General features: G+C 40.7%; 1 protein-coding gene across 4 annotated transcripts in view; it reads left to right on the top strand.

Annotated features, from left to right (window-relative positions):
- Nucleotides 1–15,805, top strand: part of CACNA1D (calcium voltage-gated channel subunit alpha1 D) — a 181,938-nt gene that overhangs the window by 83,678 nt on the left and 82,455 nt on the right. For 3 of the 4 annotated variants that reach the window (XM_048491394.1, XM_048491393.1, XM_048491391.1), the window contains 3 exons: nucleotides 543–701; nucleotides 1,969–2,079; nucleotides 8,609–8,692. In XM_048491394.1, the coding sequence (XP_048347351.1) occupies nucleotides 543–701; nucleotides 1,969–2,079; nucleotides 8,609–8,692 (354 nt within the window). Of the gene's footprint in view, nucleotides 1–542; nucleotides 702–1,968; nucleotides 2,080–8,228; nucleotides 8,313–8,608; nucleotides 8,693–15,805 lie in introns of all 4 variants that reach the window. The other variant, XM_048491392.1, reaches the window with a different exon arrangement.

Raw genomic sequence — 15,805 nt, 5'->3', positions numbered from 1 at the left:
TGCCTGTTAGGACAAGCACCTCAGTGTATTCAGATTGTAAAAAGGAGCCTAAAAAGTTGTCTCCTGCCTATTCTAGTTGGAAAAATAGGACTAAATCAGTTGAGTCCTGCTTATATTTTAAAGTGCATCTTGTTTCTTCATGGTATTTGACGGTTGCCTTGAGCCACCAGCAACCTTGGGTATAAATATTTTAATACTTTAACGAACATGTTGTGTAAACGACCAAGAACTGGTTTTCTGATATTTGGTTTACTGGAGATTGTGGCTATTATCAAGAACCACAAATGGGAAAATGGAGTTATTAAAGAGGCTGAAAGTTAGTGGGCACATTCAGATTCACAGATCTTTTAAACTGCATTCTGAACATGCTGCTGAAGAAGAAATCTGGAAGCCCTTACCCATGTGAGGTGCTGTGCCCACACTGGAGCCATCATGTGTTCATTTATTAAACTGCAAAGCTTGTTTTGACTTCATAGTCATTTCCCAACCTACATTGCCACTGTCATAGTTGTAGTTGATATCTCTGTTTGTTTTTCTTACAGCGCCAGTGTGTAGAATATGCTTTGAAAGCACGTCCTTTGCGTAGATACATTCCAAAAAATCCTTACCAGTACAAATTCTGGTATGTGGTAAACTCTACGGGGTTTGAATACATCATGTTTGTTCTCATCATGCTGAATACACTTTGCTTGGCTATGCAGGTAGGAATGAAACAATCTTCCAGTTCTTTGTATTGTCGAAGGCTTTCACGGCCAGATTCAACTGATCGTTATGGGTTTTCCGGGCTGTGTGGCCGTGGTCTGGTAGATCTTGTTCCTAATATTTCAACTGCATCTGGCTGGCATCTTCAAATGTGTATCACAGAGGGAAGTCTGTTACACACTGTGTTCAGTTCTTTGTTAATGCAAAATTAAATAAAAGTTCTGCGACACTTCCATAATTAACAAAACAATTTCCACCATAAGCCAATGTGGGGTAGTGGTTAAGAGTGGTATACTCTAATCTGGAGAACCAGGTTCAATTCCCTACTTCTCCACATGAGGCCTGCTGGGTGACCTTGGGCCATTCACAGTTCTCTCAGAACATGCAGAGGTAGGCAATGGCAAACCACCTTTGACTGCCCCTTGCCTTGAAAACCTTACAAAATTGCAATAAGTTGGTTGTGACTTCAAGGCAGTTTACACACACACACACACAAACTTTTGTGAGCCCCTTCATTGTCTCACTTCCTCATCTTTATTTTTGAGAAGTTTTTTTTAATACTCAGGTTTCTTAAGAAGTCTTAAGGAAAGTGAAGAACAGACATTATAAAGTATATACAACGAAAGACAGACCTTTCATCTGGCAGTTTTATAGGGGATATGTTTATTGCAGGCAATTATGAAACACTTTTCAGTGTTTTAGCGATTGTGGTTTTCAACGTAAGTTTTCTGTGAAACTGTTCAAAGTGACTTAGCTTAAGAGGAGCCGATGAACAAAACCCACAAAAATGTCTTGCAGTGCTTTTCCTCTCCCTCACTCCACTTTCAAATTTTGCTATTTGTCTATATGTGAGGATTCCAGAGCAAAAATACAAAGTCAAAAAGAATGATACCTTTATTACCCATGGTTAAATTATTAGGATAGTCCCTCTTTAGAGTCTGAACTGTGCACCACTGCTAACTGAAATTGGAGCTAAACATGTGGATGTTTGATTAAGGGTCAAAACAGTGTCCTTAGTCATTTAAAGTGATAGTTTACTGTAATGTTGCCCATAAGTCTACAGGTTTTTGTTTAGCTTGTTTTGTTTAAGGTATGCTGAATCAAACAAGAACATAGCAAGGCCTCTTGTTACTGATAACTCAGGGGTCGTCTTAGTGATTCTGGGACCCTGTGCAAAAGTCCAGGAATAACTCAAAATAATGTTATGCTGCTCATTTTGGACACCTCACAAATGCTTAAAATACCTCTCTTGTATTTCATTTGCAGCACTATGGGCAGTCCAGAATTTTTAATGATGCAATGGATGTTCTCAACATGGTTTTTACTGCAGTGTTTACTATTGAAATGGTTCTGAAGCTCATTGCTTTTAAACCCAAGGTAAGTGCTTCTCCACTGTGTGGTTAAATAGCCTTTGGATCAGTTCTTTAAAAATTACACCTCTTTTCAGTGAGGTACGTGAGTGTCAAATAAGTGTCTGCATGCTTTTCGTGGTAATGTATCAATGACATCTTGACAGAAATGTTTAATCTGATAATGCTATATAGGCATCTACAGGAAATGAGATATAGAAATGCTTTTTAAACTATTGCTGAGTAGTAGAGAGGCCAGGAATATATATTAAGGTCATAAAGCCATCCCTTTGCTAATGACTCTGATGTTGAAACATTTGCTCTTCAGTGTTTGACTACCGGTTCTAAATTGTTCCTTAAAAGATCCATTGTGAAATTTATGAAAGATTATCAAAGCCTAGTTTCCCCAGCAAATAAATGCAAAGAAGAATCAGACAGAACATCTAACTGCTGTGACAGCCTATCACACCCTGTGGCACTGTACCATTGTTTCATAGCATGACTGGGTCCTGGGCTGTGTTTCTGTAGGTGCAAGACATCTGTCGGCAGACAGCTGCTTTAATGGCTTCCCCCTCCTGCACTGCATCCTCCCCACAATGAGATTAATTGTAATTTTAAAAGAGCAGACAGGTATAAACAATCAAGAACATGTCTATGAATACTGAAACAGAGATGGTGCTTTTCGAAATTCCCAGTTTTAAATTAAATGTCGAACATGAATATAAAATGAATTGTATCATTTCAGTATGTGATCTAACTTGATCCTTTTTCATATGTGTGGCCTTGAAGCATTACTGCCCTGTGAAACCAAATGTGTTTAAACTCCCTTTCCACTCAGAGCAGTAATTCTCTAGTAGCAGCAATAATCTTCTAGTAGCAGGACATTCTGCTCTTTGTTCAAAGGCACACTGATACATAGTTCAATCCTAAATAGTTACTCCCTTCTAAGTCCATTGAAGTCTACACGCTTAGAAGAGTGTCATTCTGTTTAGGACTGCAGTGGTGTTCTGTGAGAGGCTGGTGCCAAAAAAGGTGATAAGAAAAAAAGAGCAATGTCTATACCATTTCTCAGGGAAAGAGGAGAGGAGATGTGGACTAAACTGCCACATCTTCCTCTCCTCCCTGCACCAAGACTCTCTGTAAAGATTAAAGAAGCTTACTTCCACATTGGCATCGCCAAAACTGTTATCCTTTGCAATGGTAAACATAGTGGTTTGATAAAAGAGTGCTCTGGATGGCAATATGGCAAAACTTTCACTTTCCACAGTTGCACTCACCATTTTGTGGGCTGCAGCAGGAAAACAAAATGGCAGGTGCAACTGTAGAAAGTGAAAGTGTTGCTATGGTCAATTCCCCACAGTCAATTAATCGTGTGATACTCTCGCAAAATAACCAGGTTTCAGCAAGAACTCCCCACTGCCTGATCGCCGAACACGAATTCATCCTGGTTCTGGCACTCCCTCTACGCCTGATCGCATCATTTGAAAAAAACACGCAGATTGGTGGGGAGGATCAGGGTTTGAATCTAGATTTAATTTCCCGCTGTTGGCAGTGATGCGGAGCCTTCTAGCCAATCAAAGCACAATGGGCTGCGTGTGATTCGCGCAGCTCTTTTTTTTGTTTCGCTCTAGCAGAGGCTACGTGGAAACATGGCTGCATGGAACGTGATTTCTGTGCCAACCGTTCACTAAAATGACACTTTTGTGCCAGCACAGCTGCATGGGTAAAGAATACTGAAGCCGCACATAAACATAGCTTAGCATGAAAAACAGCTACCGTCCTATCTACGCATGTGTAGCTGCGCTAAAAAAAAGTCTATTAAAAAAATTCCCACCCCAACACAGTGTAATAGCCAATCAGGACAAGGAAGAAAGAGCCACTGAGCAAATCGCACATTCGATCATGTGATTGTGGGGATTGCTGCACTATTTGAAAGCATGAAAGACATGGACGTCCTCATTACACACACGCTGCAGTGGGCAGGGTGAAACCTCGATGAAAAGGTGCCAATTCTTTTGAAACCTGGTTTATCTAGATTTAATTTCTCAGTGCGGAAATGGCCTATGTTTACCATTGCAAAGGATAACAGTTTTGGCGATGCCAATGTGTAAGTAAGCTTCTTTAATCTTTAAATAATCCGCCCTATTTTTCAATGCGGTTGTGCTCTGCTGCAATTCCACTGCAGCATGCATGACCACATTCTCATCTTTCCCTGAAAAGGGGTATAGTTGTTTGTACAGTGCCTGTGTGAATCTCTGAACCACGCAAGCAAGTTGATTCCGTGTTTCCCCAGAAAGGGCTTCAGTTTGCAGATCATGGCCATGAACATAAGATTTCTAAGTGGGTGTTGAGAAATTTCATAGTAAGAAAACAGTATTTGAAAGTTATGTGCATCTTTTAAAAATTGCATGCACATTTATAAAACGAATGGTTTAGATAAACATTTCACAGAATAAATGTTTATGGTCAATAGTTTATAGACAATGTGTTGGATCCTACGAGCTTCTCTATTAGCAAAAGAGATAAGTGGGTACCCTTGAACACTCACAAAAGGCCTATGCCAAGGGTTATTATTATTTCTCATTGAGACTCAAGGCATATTACAAAATATGGAAAGCGGTTCCAATTCAATCTGAAACAGGTCTACTTGGAATCCTGCTGAAATTTTTTCAGTGGATCGTACTCCCAGGAAAATGTTCTTAGGATTGCATTAAGATTAATGGTTTCCCATAAACAATGCCATAGGAACTGGAAAACAATGCAAACCAAAATCTGTTTAAGGCAACACAAACTGTATACCATAAGGGGAGGTGGTATATACAATAAAGAGTACAATAGGCTATAAGACTGTCTCATATAGAAGTAGTGTGCTGAGTTGTCGATTATATTGTGGTTTTAATCCCTTTATAAAAATGTCCTCTTGGGCCTTTCTGTTGTGCACATTCCGTGACATGGCAGAAGATTGTAAACCCCATGTAGACAAAAGCAGCCCAAAACAGGACCTGCAGCTTTTGGGGTTGGGGGGAAGGATGAGGTGAAGTTAAGCAGAAAAGCTGGTCGGAGCCAACTCAAATATTTTTTGTTCTGTGCATGCCATTATTTATATAGGCGTTAACTGTGCCAACATCTGCTTAGCATACTTTACTGTCACCTAAAGCATCAAATAGACTTGTATCAAAATAACTACAGAATTAATTTCCCTTGCCATTTTGTGTCAGATTTGTGTGGCAAAAAAGAAAAGAATGCTAGTAAGTTGATTGCTTTTGGGTTGTTGCAGTGATGAAGGCTGTGAAGTGTGCGCTGCAGTTTACTTGCTGTGACTTGTCCATATTTTACATTTTTTCCCTTTTCCAGAATTATATTTATTTCCTCTTAATTAGTGTTGTTGTTTACTTTTGCTTGCTTTGGCTTTACACATTACTGAGAACAATATTTGTACATACTGATAGAAAAGGCTTACGGTAAGGATTCATAATGTGACATCCTTTGAGGATTCTACACTCTGTCATTATCCCATATGACTATATTCTCTAGAAGTACTTCCACTTCCAAAGACAGGAATACCATTTCAGCACAGTGTCAGTTTGGTTCAGTGGCCTTTACTGTGGTAAAGGAGAGTTGCATCCATCAGGAGTTCTTCGTGGGTATTTGTTTCTTATTCCTAGCTAGTTCATATGGATTTAGTTCACCATTTTGTAATACATTTTAAAACATATAAACATTTATGTACTGCAGAAGATCTTCTTATGTACTCATGAAGGACGGGAGGGTAAAAATGAAGAGGAGCTTTTCTGACTCTTCTCTTCATGGACAAACTATTCTTGGAAAGAACAATATGATCCTCTGTCCTTCAGAAATTCTGATGAATGAGTGGATTTTCAAAAATAATGTTTACTTTTAAAACCTCACTGTGGAAACATCTGGCAAAGCTAGTGGTCTCTGTCCTTTTGAGATGTTGAAACGTCTATATTTTAAGAGGATTTGAGATCTCACAAAAAGAGAAATACGTTTAGGTGTTACTCTTCGATTTTTGTTCCACCTTTCTTCTACCGAGCTCATGACAGCCTACTCAACAACTTTGTGAGGTTAGGCTCAATGTCACTGTTTAAGCTTAATAGCTGAGTAGGGTTTGAACCTGAGACTCTGCAATCCTAGTCTAACACTCCAACTGCTCCACCGAACTGGCTTCCCTAGACCCTTGTCTTAAAAATGGCAAGGGTTATCTTACTTTTCTCATAGCTTTGGGCATCATCAGAACCACTCTAACTTGTAGATTCACAACTTCCCCATTAAAACAGCACTTGTTTATTTATTTCACTCATTTATTTATTTATTCATTCATTCATTCTTTAAATTTATAACCCGCCCTCCCCCGAAGGGCTCAGGGCAGCGTACAACATTTTAAAACAGCATAAAATCATATAAAACCAGTAAAAACATTCCAATCAGTAAAGCAGATGGCAACAGAACCCACCCCCTCCCCTCTGTACCCATAGTAAAGCTGAGGTGATCTTATTTATCTTCCCAGCTTGCCAGGTGGAAATGCTTAATGGAACATGGTTGTCTTACAGGCCCTGCGAAATTCCTGCAGGTCTCACAGGGCCCTAACCTCCCTAGAGAGCCTGTTCCACCATGGGGGCCAAGGCAGTAAAAGCCCTGCCCCTCATAGAGGCCAGCCGGATGTTTCTGGGGCTGGGGAACTCCAATAGGTACTCCTCCTAAGAGCGGAGGGCCCTGGAGGGGCAATATGGGGAGAAACAGTCCCTCAGGCATGCAGGTTCAAGATGGCTCATGGTCTTAAAGATCAAGACCAAAACCTTGAACATGATCTTGAACTCAATAGGCAGCCAGTGAAGATGGTACAGGACTGGCGTAATCCGGTCCCAGCTGGATGCTCCAGTAAGGAGCCTGGCTGCCGCGTTCTGCACGAGTTTAAGCTTGCAGATCACACTCAGGGTAGGCCAGTGTACAGCAAGTTACAGTAATCCAACCTGGAGGTGACCGTTGCATGGATCACTGTGGCTAGATCAGAACGGGAGAGATATGGGGCCAGTTGCCATGCCTGCCACACATGGTAGAAAGCCACTCAGGCTGACTGGGTGACCTGGGCTTCCAGTGATAACACCGGGTCCAGAATCACTCCCAAACTATGGACAGTTGGGGCTAGATGTAAGGCCTCGCCATCCAGCATAGGCAGGCAAAAGTCCACCAACCTCTCTACCTTGCCCAACCACAGGACCTCTGTCTGCTGGATTCAGCTTCAGCCAACTTGCTCTCAACTAACCGGCAACAGCCTCTAAACAATGCTGGAGAGCACCAGGGGCCAAAGACAGGTGGCCCTCCATCGTGAACACGAGCTGGGTGTCATCAGCATATTGGTGACACCGCAGCTCAAAACTCCGGACCAACCCTGCCAGGGGGTGCATGTAGATGTTAAAAAGCATTGGGGAGAGAATCGCCCCCTGCAGCACCCCACAATCAATAGGATGATGCCTGGAATTCTTTCCCCCCCAATGCCACCTGCAATTGCCGGTCTCGGAGAAAGGAGGGCAGCCAATCTAAGGCTGACCCTCGCACTCCAGTATCATCAAAGATCAGGTCCAGAGTGTGGCCTTGTTGGTGTGTGGGGCTTCTGCTGTTCATGAGTGAGAGGCCTAGCATCACCATGGATTACACTACATCAGCGGCTGCCACAGAAGAGGTCGAATCAACATGGATGTTGAAGTCTCCCAGCACTTATTCATACCCACCTTTCTCTCCTTTGGGGGCCAAAATGGCTTATAGCTTTCTCCTCCCCTTCATTTTATCCTCACAACAACCCGGTGAGGTAGGTTACGATAACAGAGTATGACTGGGTCTCCCAGATCCTAGTCTGACACTTTAACTACTACACTACTCTGGGTCTCAGATTGTAGACTTCTCCCAGCCGAATCTACTCAGGCTGCCATTGCCATTACTCTTCTCAGGTTCTTGCTGGCACATGGTAATAAAATCATAACCCACGTGAGCCTTTCTTTCAGTATTTCCATATTGTTGGGTTGCCGTGTCTTCTCATTACACCACTAATTTTTGTTTTGAAGTAATTTCTGTTTATGAAAGAACTAAACAGAAGTATGCGACTGCTTTGACATTTCATGTGTAATCACAAACGTTTGCACCCCTGCCTGCTCTGTTCAGGGCTATTTTAGTGATGCCTGGAACTCGTTTGACTCCCTCGTCGTTCTTGGCAGCATAGTAGACATCGTTCTCAGTGAAGCTGATGTGAGTATACCCCTGCCACACTCCCATAGTCCCACTTCTCTTTCTCTGTCTCTTTACTTATTTCTGTTATCTGGACAAGTCACAGAATGTGATATGTTTCTCAACTGTGTGTACAGGCCAGTCATAGTGAGGTTACATTGCTTTGGGAACACAGCTGGTTGTTTTTCGTTTTCCATTTTCTCAGACTTGAGGTGGAAAGGTGCTTAGAATGTGTTTCTGTGTTATAACACTGTCCCTTTTCTTCTCTTTCTTTTTTGTTTCTGTTTTCTCATGCTACTGAATGCTTGTCCTAACAGCACTATTTCACTGATGCATGGAACACTTTTGATGCCTTAATTGTTGTTGGTAGCGTCGTTGATATTGCTATAACTGAAGTTAATGTAAGTAACCTCTGTTCACCCCACTACAAAGTAATCCCTGCCATCTAGCACTAAAGTAGAATAGACGAGTAGAATAGAATTAATGAATCATAAATCCCTGTCCACCTTTTTTTTTCAGAAACAAATTGTTTTATTTTGTGTTAAAGTTGTGATTGTATCATCCACATTTTAATGTCTGGTGTTGGAAACACAGACTCTAAAACAGTCTAAATCCAGTATGAGCATCCTGTTATAAAGCTGTCTAAAGCAAATTCAGATACCGCATACAGATGTCCTGTTAGTTCAGACTTGCATAATTTTTGACCCACCAAATCAAATATAGCCAACTAACTATATATGGCAGCTTGTTAATGGCTCAATAAACATCCTTTTTTTGCTATTTGCCTAAGACTAAGGGAAAAATAGAGCGGGCCTACCAGGCACCTTGCAAGACCAAACAAAGATGATTGCAATCAGTTTGATGGGTCACAGATTGCACAAAAATAATTTAATTTCTGTAACTTCTGAAAAGTTAGCCTAATTTGGCCATGTCTTTGATCCGTGGTCTCTGATTTCAAAATCCTTAAACCTGTATGTATCTGCTGTTGCTTTTTGGACAGCCGTTCCTTCCCCAATTGCTGTCTCAGAAAAAAAATAGCATCCAGTAAGAGAATATGTTGTCCTCTTCATTCTTGAGGTGCTGGAGAACTCCAGAACAGAGTACAGGAAGCTTCCACATAAGTTTTTCATCATTAGTTTGCCACATCCATCAGTAAACTCTCTTGTTTCTTTCCCGATAATAATGTCCAAAGTGCTGCTGAAGTCTGATATGCTACCAGATTATTATCATACTTTCCATATGACAACACACGCATGTACCAGTCCCCAAAGTATGCACTTTGGTGGATTACAATATGATGGCCTCTGTTTTCATATCATGGTGTTATTCCAATCAATATCAGGGATGAGAAAGGCTGGATTGCGGTTGAGCCAAAAATGAGAAATTGAACCTCCTAGTGCTCAATTCAAAGCAAGTTTTTCAGTCAAACGATAACTCTCAACATTCATTTTCATATCTTGGTATTATGTCTGACATAACCAACTTATTTAATGTAAACCTCTCTGTGGCCTTTTGGAATGTCCTAACTATAAGGAAACGAGCTTGTTCATTACAGTGATATATTTTCATAGGTATCTACATGTACGGACTGTAAAATTTGACTGGTAAATTTATCCAAGGGTGGGGGCAATAGCATATTTCATTCATCCTGTGAAGTTAGAAGCACAAATGAAATAAACAGCTTTTGCATCCTAGCTGCCTGGGATCTGTTTCTTAAAAGATTCTGTCTGACTCATCCAGAATTGCTCAAGCTACAAATATTTATCCTGCTTGCCAATATCTAGATTGGAGCTACAGATAAAATCAAGGCCTTCCTTCTGCCATTTCAAAAGGGGGGGGGGTACTATGCCTATTATTTTTCAAGCAGGATATATTTACATTTACACTGCTTTTTCTTGGAGTATCCCATTCTTTTTAAAAAAGAAATTCCCAAATGTCTTTGATGCTGAAATAACCTTTTCACTCAAGACTAGCTGTTATTTCTAGTTATTTAGGTCCTGCATCTCTAGCCTATAGAGCTCTCCTCATGACGTACAATTTTGAAAAAAAAATCCATAACAGCAATAAGTTAAAATTGACTACACACTTTCACACTTGTATTTCAGAAAGTGAGAACAATATGATCACTGTATGTTCCTGACAAAGACTACTGTACTGTGATAACTTGCAAGCCTGAGGGCTCTTGGTTTTCTTTTAAAACTTCACTATTTCTTTGCATATCTGATATTTAGAAGAAATGTCATTCCAAGTACAAAACCAGACTTCTAAGTGCAGCAAAATGGTTTCATGATTTTTGCATGTACATGGAGAGGTGCATACACATGCGTTCACCCAACAATGCTTTGCTAAAAGTCAAGTAACTAATTCATCCTGGGGTTTTAAAGTAGAAAGTGTTCTGTTGGACATCTCAGCTTGTAAAACTGTTTACTGTTAAACAGAACTGATAACTTAACCATTTGGCAACTGTCACACTTGGCTTAAAATACACTTTTCACTTTGTGTACTAATACTGTCTTCTCTGGTACACTTGGAATAAAATCAGCTTCTCACTTTTTATGCTAATAATAAATTCTATTATAAATGTGCTTTTAAAAATCATTATAATGGTGGCAAAAAGCCCTGTTGTGAGGCATTAACTGAATTTTTTAAAAATTAAAGTTTAATATTTTAAACAACTTATTTTCCCTCACTAAATTTTTGTACTTTACTCAAATGCACCAGTTGACATTATTTTCATTCTAACCTATGGTAGCATGAGGATATGAAAACTTTTCTATCCTGGGATTTCAACTGGGTAGCCTTAGATGCTGTGTTGTATATGCCATGTGACATATGATACCTTGGGTCACCAGGTCATATGGGAATTAATTTATGCCATGAAAGTAGCTACTGAATTTTTATATGCTTAATCTGCTTGAGACAAGCAATCTGGTTAGAATTGCTTTTTGAACCCAGTATGACAAGGAGTGAGTCTTATGTTTGGATGCACTTGTAAACCATGTTTCTGTCCTTTCTTCTTGTTTATTCTATCGCCCTTCCAAGAAACTCAGGGTAGCATATATGGGCCCTGAATATATATATATTTTATCATCTCACCACAGCTCTCTGAGTTAAGTGATAGTGATTGGCTCAAATTTATTAAGTGGACTTTATGACTGAGTAGGGATTTGCCCCAGGTTTCTTTTGGCTAAGGATAATGCTATATCAAAAGGAGTGTCTGACTTAACCAAATACTGTCATTTGTACCTGAGTTTCCCCATGCATCCCAAAATTGAAATGGGGAAACCAATAATGGATTCAGGCAGATCCAGGGTAAATATCAAGGTGGTATTCCAGTTGGTAACGATTGAGGAGAGTCAGGGAGTGGTGTAACATGTCAATGCAATCCTATTCATAGTTACTGCACTTAAGTCCATTGAGTTTAGTGATCAGATTGGAGTAACTCTGCATAGGATTGCAGTGTAGGACACTCATATATGGTTTATAAGCCTCTTAAGTTGCCTCTGATGGCAACTTCTGATGAAGTTGACTTAATGAATCTGGAATCTTGGCAAAAGTCAAGAATGGGATCTCTACACCCCCTTTATTCTCACCTGACCAACTCTAAATTAGAGTGAAGTACCCAGTTTTCGCAATGTATGTCCTTTCAAAAATGCACTGCAGTTTGCATTTTGACTTTCAACTATTGTCCACCACCATTTCCTGTCACCATGGACAAATGTAAGGGGGGTTCATGTCCGAAGCTCCGCCCCTCCGCTTGTGGGTTTTTAAAACATTTTAGTGCTTTTTTGGTTTTTGGCCTGCAGGGGGTGCATTGTTTGGGCTAGCAGCACCAAACTTTCAGGGACTGTTTGAGGGACTCTCCTGATGATATTACCCGGGTTTGGTGATGTTTGGTTCTGGGGGTCCAAAGTTATGGACTCCCAAAGGGGGTGCCCCATCCTCCATTGTTTCCAATGGGAGCTAATAGAAGATGAAGGCTACATCTTTGAGGGTCCATAACTTTGGACATCCTGAAAAACTTCACCAAACCTGGGTGGTATCCTTAGGAGAGACTCCTAAAGATACCCTGAACGTTTGGTGCTTCTAGCTTAACAATTGCACCCCTGACAGCAGGCACCCCCAAAATTTCCCCAGATTCTCCTTTTAAATCCACCCCCTTCGGCATGGATTTAAAGGGAGAATCTGAGGTCCTCAGTTTAGAAGAAGAAGAAGAGTTTGGATTTATATCCCCCCTTTCTCTCCTGTAGGAGACTCAAAGGGGCTTATAATCTCCTTGCCCTTGCTCCCTCACAGCAAACACCCTGTGAGGTGAGTAGGGCTGAGAGAGCTCCGAAAAGCTGTGACTAGCTCAAGGTCACCCAGCTGGCGTGTGTCGGAGTGCACAGGCTAATCTCAATTCCCCAGATAAGCCTCCACAGCTCAAGTGGCAGAGCAGGGAATCAAACCCGGTTCTTCCAGATTAGAATGCACCTGCTCTTAACCACTACGCCACATTTAAAGTGATGCTGGTTCAGGGTGGGGGATAATCCACCCCAAAACAGCATCACTTTCAATGTTGTTTAACTAGGAACCCCAGGTGGATTTAAAAGGAGAATTTGGGCTCTCTAGTTTAAACACCATTGAACGTGATGCTGTTTGGGGGTGAATTCCCTTTATCATGGCTGGCGGCTGCCCACGCAAAACTCAGATTTTGCACCAGGCTCCATTTTCCCTCTATGCCTCTGCCCAGAGGGGAGGGGCAGGGGAGGGCAGGGCAAGGGAGTCTGCCATCCCTGACCTCGGAGAGCTGCTTTTATAAATGCTAGGCCAGGGGCAGGGCTTGGGGAGGTGTGGCCATGCCCTAGAGGTGGGTGGCCCCCCCTAACCCCTCCCATAAAAATCTATACCTATGTCTCTGCCTGTCACCTCCACCAGCTGGCATCCCCCTCCCAGTGTGGGACGCTGTGCAATTGCTCTGCTAGAAAGACTACCACTTTGCTCTGATGTTTTAAGTGCCCACTGCCATCTTCAAATGTTTGCCTTATGATTCAACCTTGATGTAAAAGCAGTGCTGACCATAAGGCACATTTCTAGAAATATGTGTACCACCAGGACCACATACAATCTTGTTCTCAGTTGCAAATGGGCAAGACAATAGTGCTTGTATCAGGAATATATCAAGAAACTGCGATATTGTAGTTATTCCATATTTATATAAATATGAGAGTGATTTCTGACAGATTTAAATAAGTGAGTGAAATAGACTTTTTAATGTTGTACAGTCACAGATGCAGCTTTATATTTGAGTCATGTTTGCTTTTCAGTGTTCTTGTTTTTTTATGATGTATGGGAATGTTGTTGTACAGTTCCACTGATTTGGAAAAAGCAAAAAAGGATATTTCCTCATACCCTTATCCAACTTAGAGCAGTCATGAAATTCACTGATTTCCCTTTTCAAAAAAACAAGGAAACGTTTCATGCTTACTTACAAATGTGGCATTTAGGCCTCTGCCTAGACTGACATTGCTGTTATGTTTGTCCCTTCCAATGGACACTCCATGTCTTTCATTTTGACACATGTAACCAGATTTGTAGGGCCAGTGTTGTGCTTTAGTTCACTGTTGAAGTGACTTGTGGATAAAAGGACAAGGACAAGTGTAATGGTTTTCCAGAAGTTTTGTAGAGAGCAAGCTGGCAACTACTGTGAGATGGAGAGTTTCAAAACTCCAAGTGGTAACATATGAAAATCCATGTGCATTTACAAGCCCAACACAGTAGCCGCTAAAGTGGATCAAAAAATAGACCCATTTCTGTACTGTTAGGGCTTATGATCTAAAAACCATATTGTGTTACAACAGCATATTTTAGTGTTTTGATTTGAGCAACTGCTTATTTTATTGAATCTATCATTAAATAATGATGATTTGCATACATTTTATTATGTTTTAATTGTTTTTTTATGTTCGTTTTATTTTTAGAAATTTTTAAAGGCAAGTGAATATATACAGTATAACCATATACAAACCAAAAGGTCTGTTAAGGACCCTCACATTTTGAGTCACATTTTGTCTAAATGAAATGTCACATCACACACAAAACCTTTATGGATAGTCATCTAAACTGCCTCATTTGAATATTACACTCTGAACATCAAATATATAATAATTGGGAAACACCAGTTGGGTTGTCAGTGGTCCTGCACCTCTATAAGTAACAAACTTTGGGATAAATTATTCAAAGATTTCTGAAATGCTACATGGTGTATATTTAACGTGTCACAATTGAGAAATTGTTTGGATGGCTATGGCATAGTACTTTGAGAGCATGTACACTTTGCATTCACACTGATTTAAACAAAACTTTAAAATCCTGGTGGTGTGGGGGAGTGGCTGAATTTTTAAATAGTTTTTTAAATTTCCTGTTTGAAGAATTGCTAACATGCCATAAAGGTTTGGAGGATTAGACACCCATGCTGTCAGATCCATCTCCTCTTTAGTTTATGGCAAGGTGAAGATGGTCCATAACTACCAACCCCACCCCCACCCCCCACCCCCCGCAAGATCAGACTATTCAAGTTACTATTAGGCAAGCCAGGCAACTATTTGGAAGTTTGTATAAATGTCAGAGAATATTCTGCTAACTTGCTATCTCCTAGAAGGTCCTGTCCATAGGTTAAGCAATTACTTCTTGAACCACTCCTAGTCCTGTGCCTCATTTAAATCTCAGAAGTGGCTGAAAAATTGTATTTCCAGCCATACTGGTCAGGAATAATCTTATACAGGATTAATTAGGGCACATTACCTATGAGCAATAATAGATGCTGGATCACCATGGTCTGCTTAATCATCAGTCTAACTCTTAATCACTTCATAATTTCCCTAACATAGCTGTTCGGTATTAGTTTCATGTGCATCAGTGAAAGACTGTGATCAATTTGTAGTCTATTTGTAAATAAAGTTTTCCTGTTGCTGGCTTGATAAAGTAGCAATGAACTGTGACTGTATTACACTCAACATGAGCCCTTCGGGGGAGGGCGGTGCACAAATGTAATAAACAACAACAACAACAATAATAATAACAACAACAACAATAATAATGTTTTGGGTGCTGTGTGGTTTCCAGGCTGTATGGCCGTGTTCTAGCAGCATTCTCTCCTGACGTTTCGCCTGCATCTGTGACTGGCATCTAATGGATCTAGAAAAGATTATTAAGTGTAAGGATGTGTTGTGAGCCATCAAGATCAAATTATCAAGATGCAGGCGAAACGTCAGGAGAGAATGCTGCTAGAACACGGCCATACAGCCCAGAAACCACACAGCACCCAAGTGATTCCGGCCGTGAAAGCCTTCGACAATACAACAACAAACAACAACAACAACAACAACAACAATAATAATATTATAAAAAACAGGGCTCATGACTCACTGTGATTTAAGGTCATCTGATCCTGCATCACACAAAAGCCAACCAGTTGCTGCTGTTATTGTTTCTTAGCATGGCTAGTTACCAATGATAGACCTATTTTCCATGAG

This window comes from Sphaerodactylus townsendi, linkage group LG03 (assembly GCF_021028975.2).
Source record: "Sphaerodactylus townsendi isolate TG3544 linkage group LG03, MPM_Stown_v2.3, whole genome shotgun sequence".
In the NCBI taxonomy this organism is placed as follows: domain Eukaryota; kingdom Metazoa; phylum Chordata; class Lepidosauria; order Squamata; family Sphaerodactylidae; genus Sphaerodactylus; species Sphaerodactylus townsendi.
Note: the sequence above shows the minus strand (reverse complement) of the source record. Positions and strands in the feature narration are given on the sequence as shown.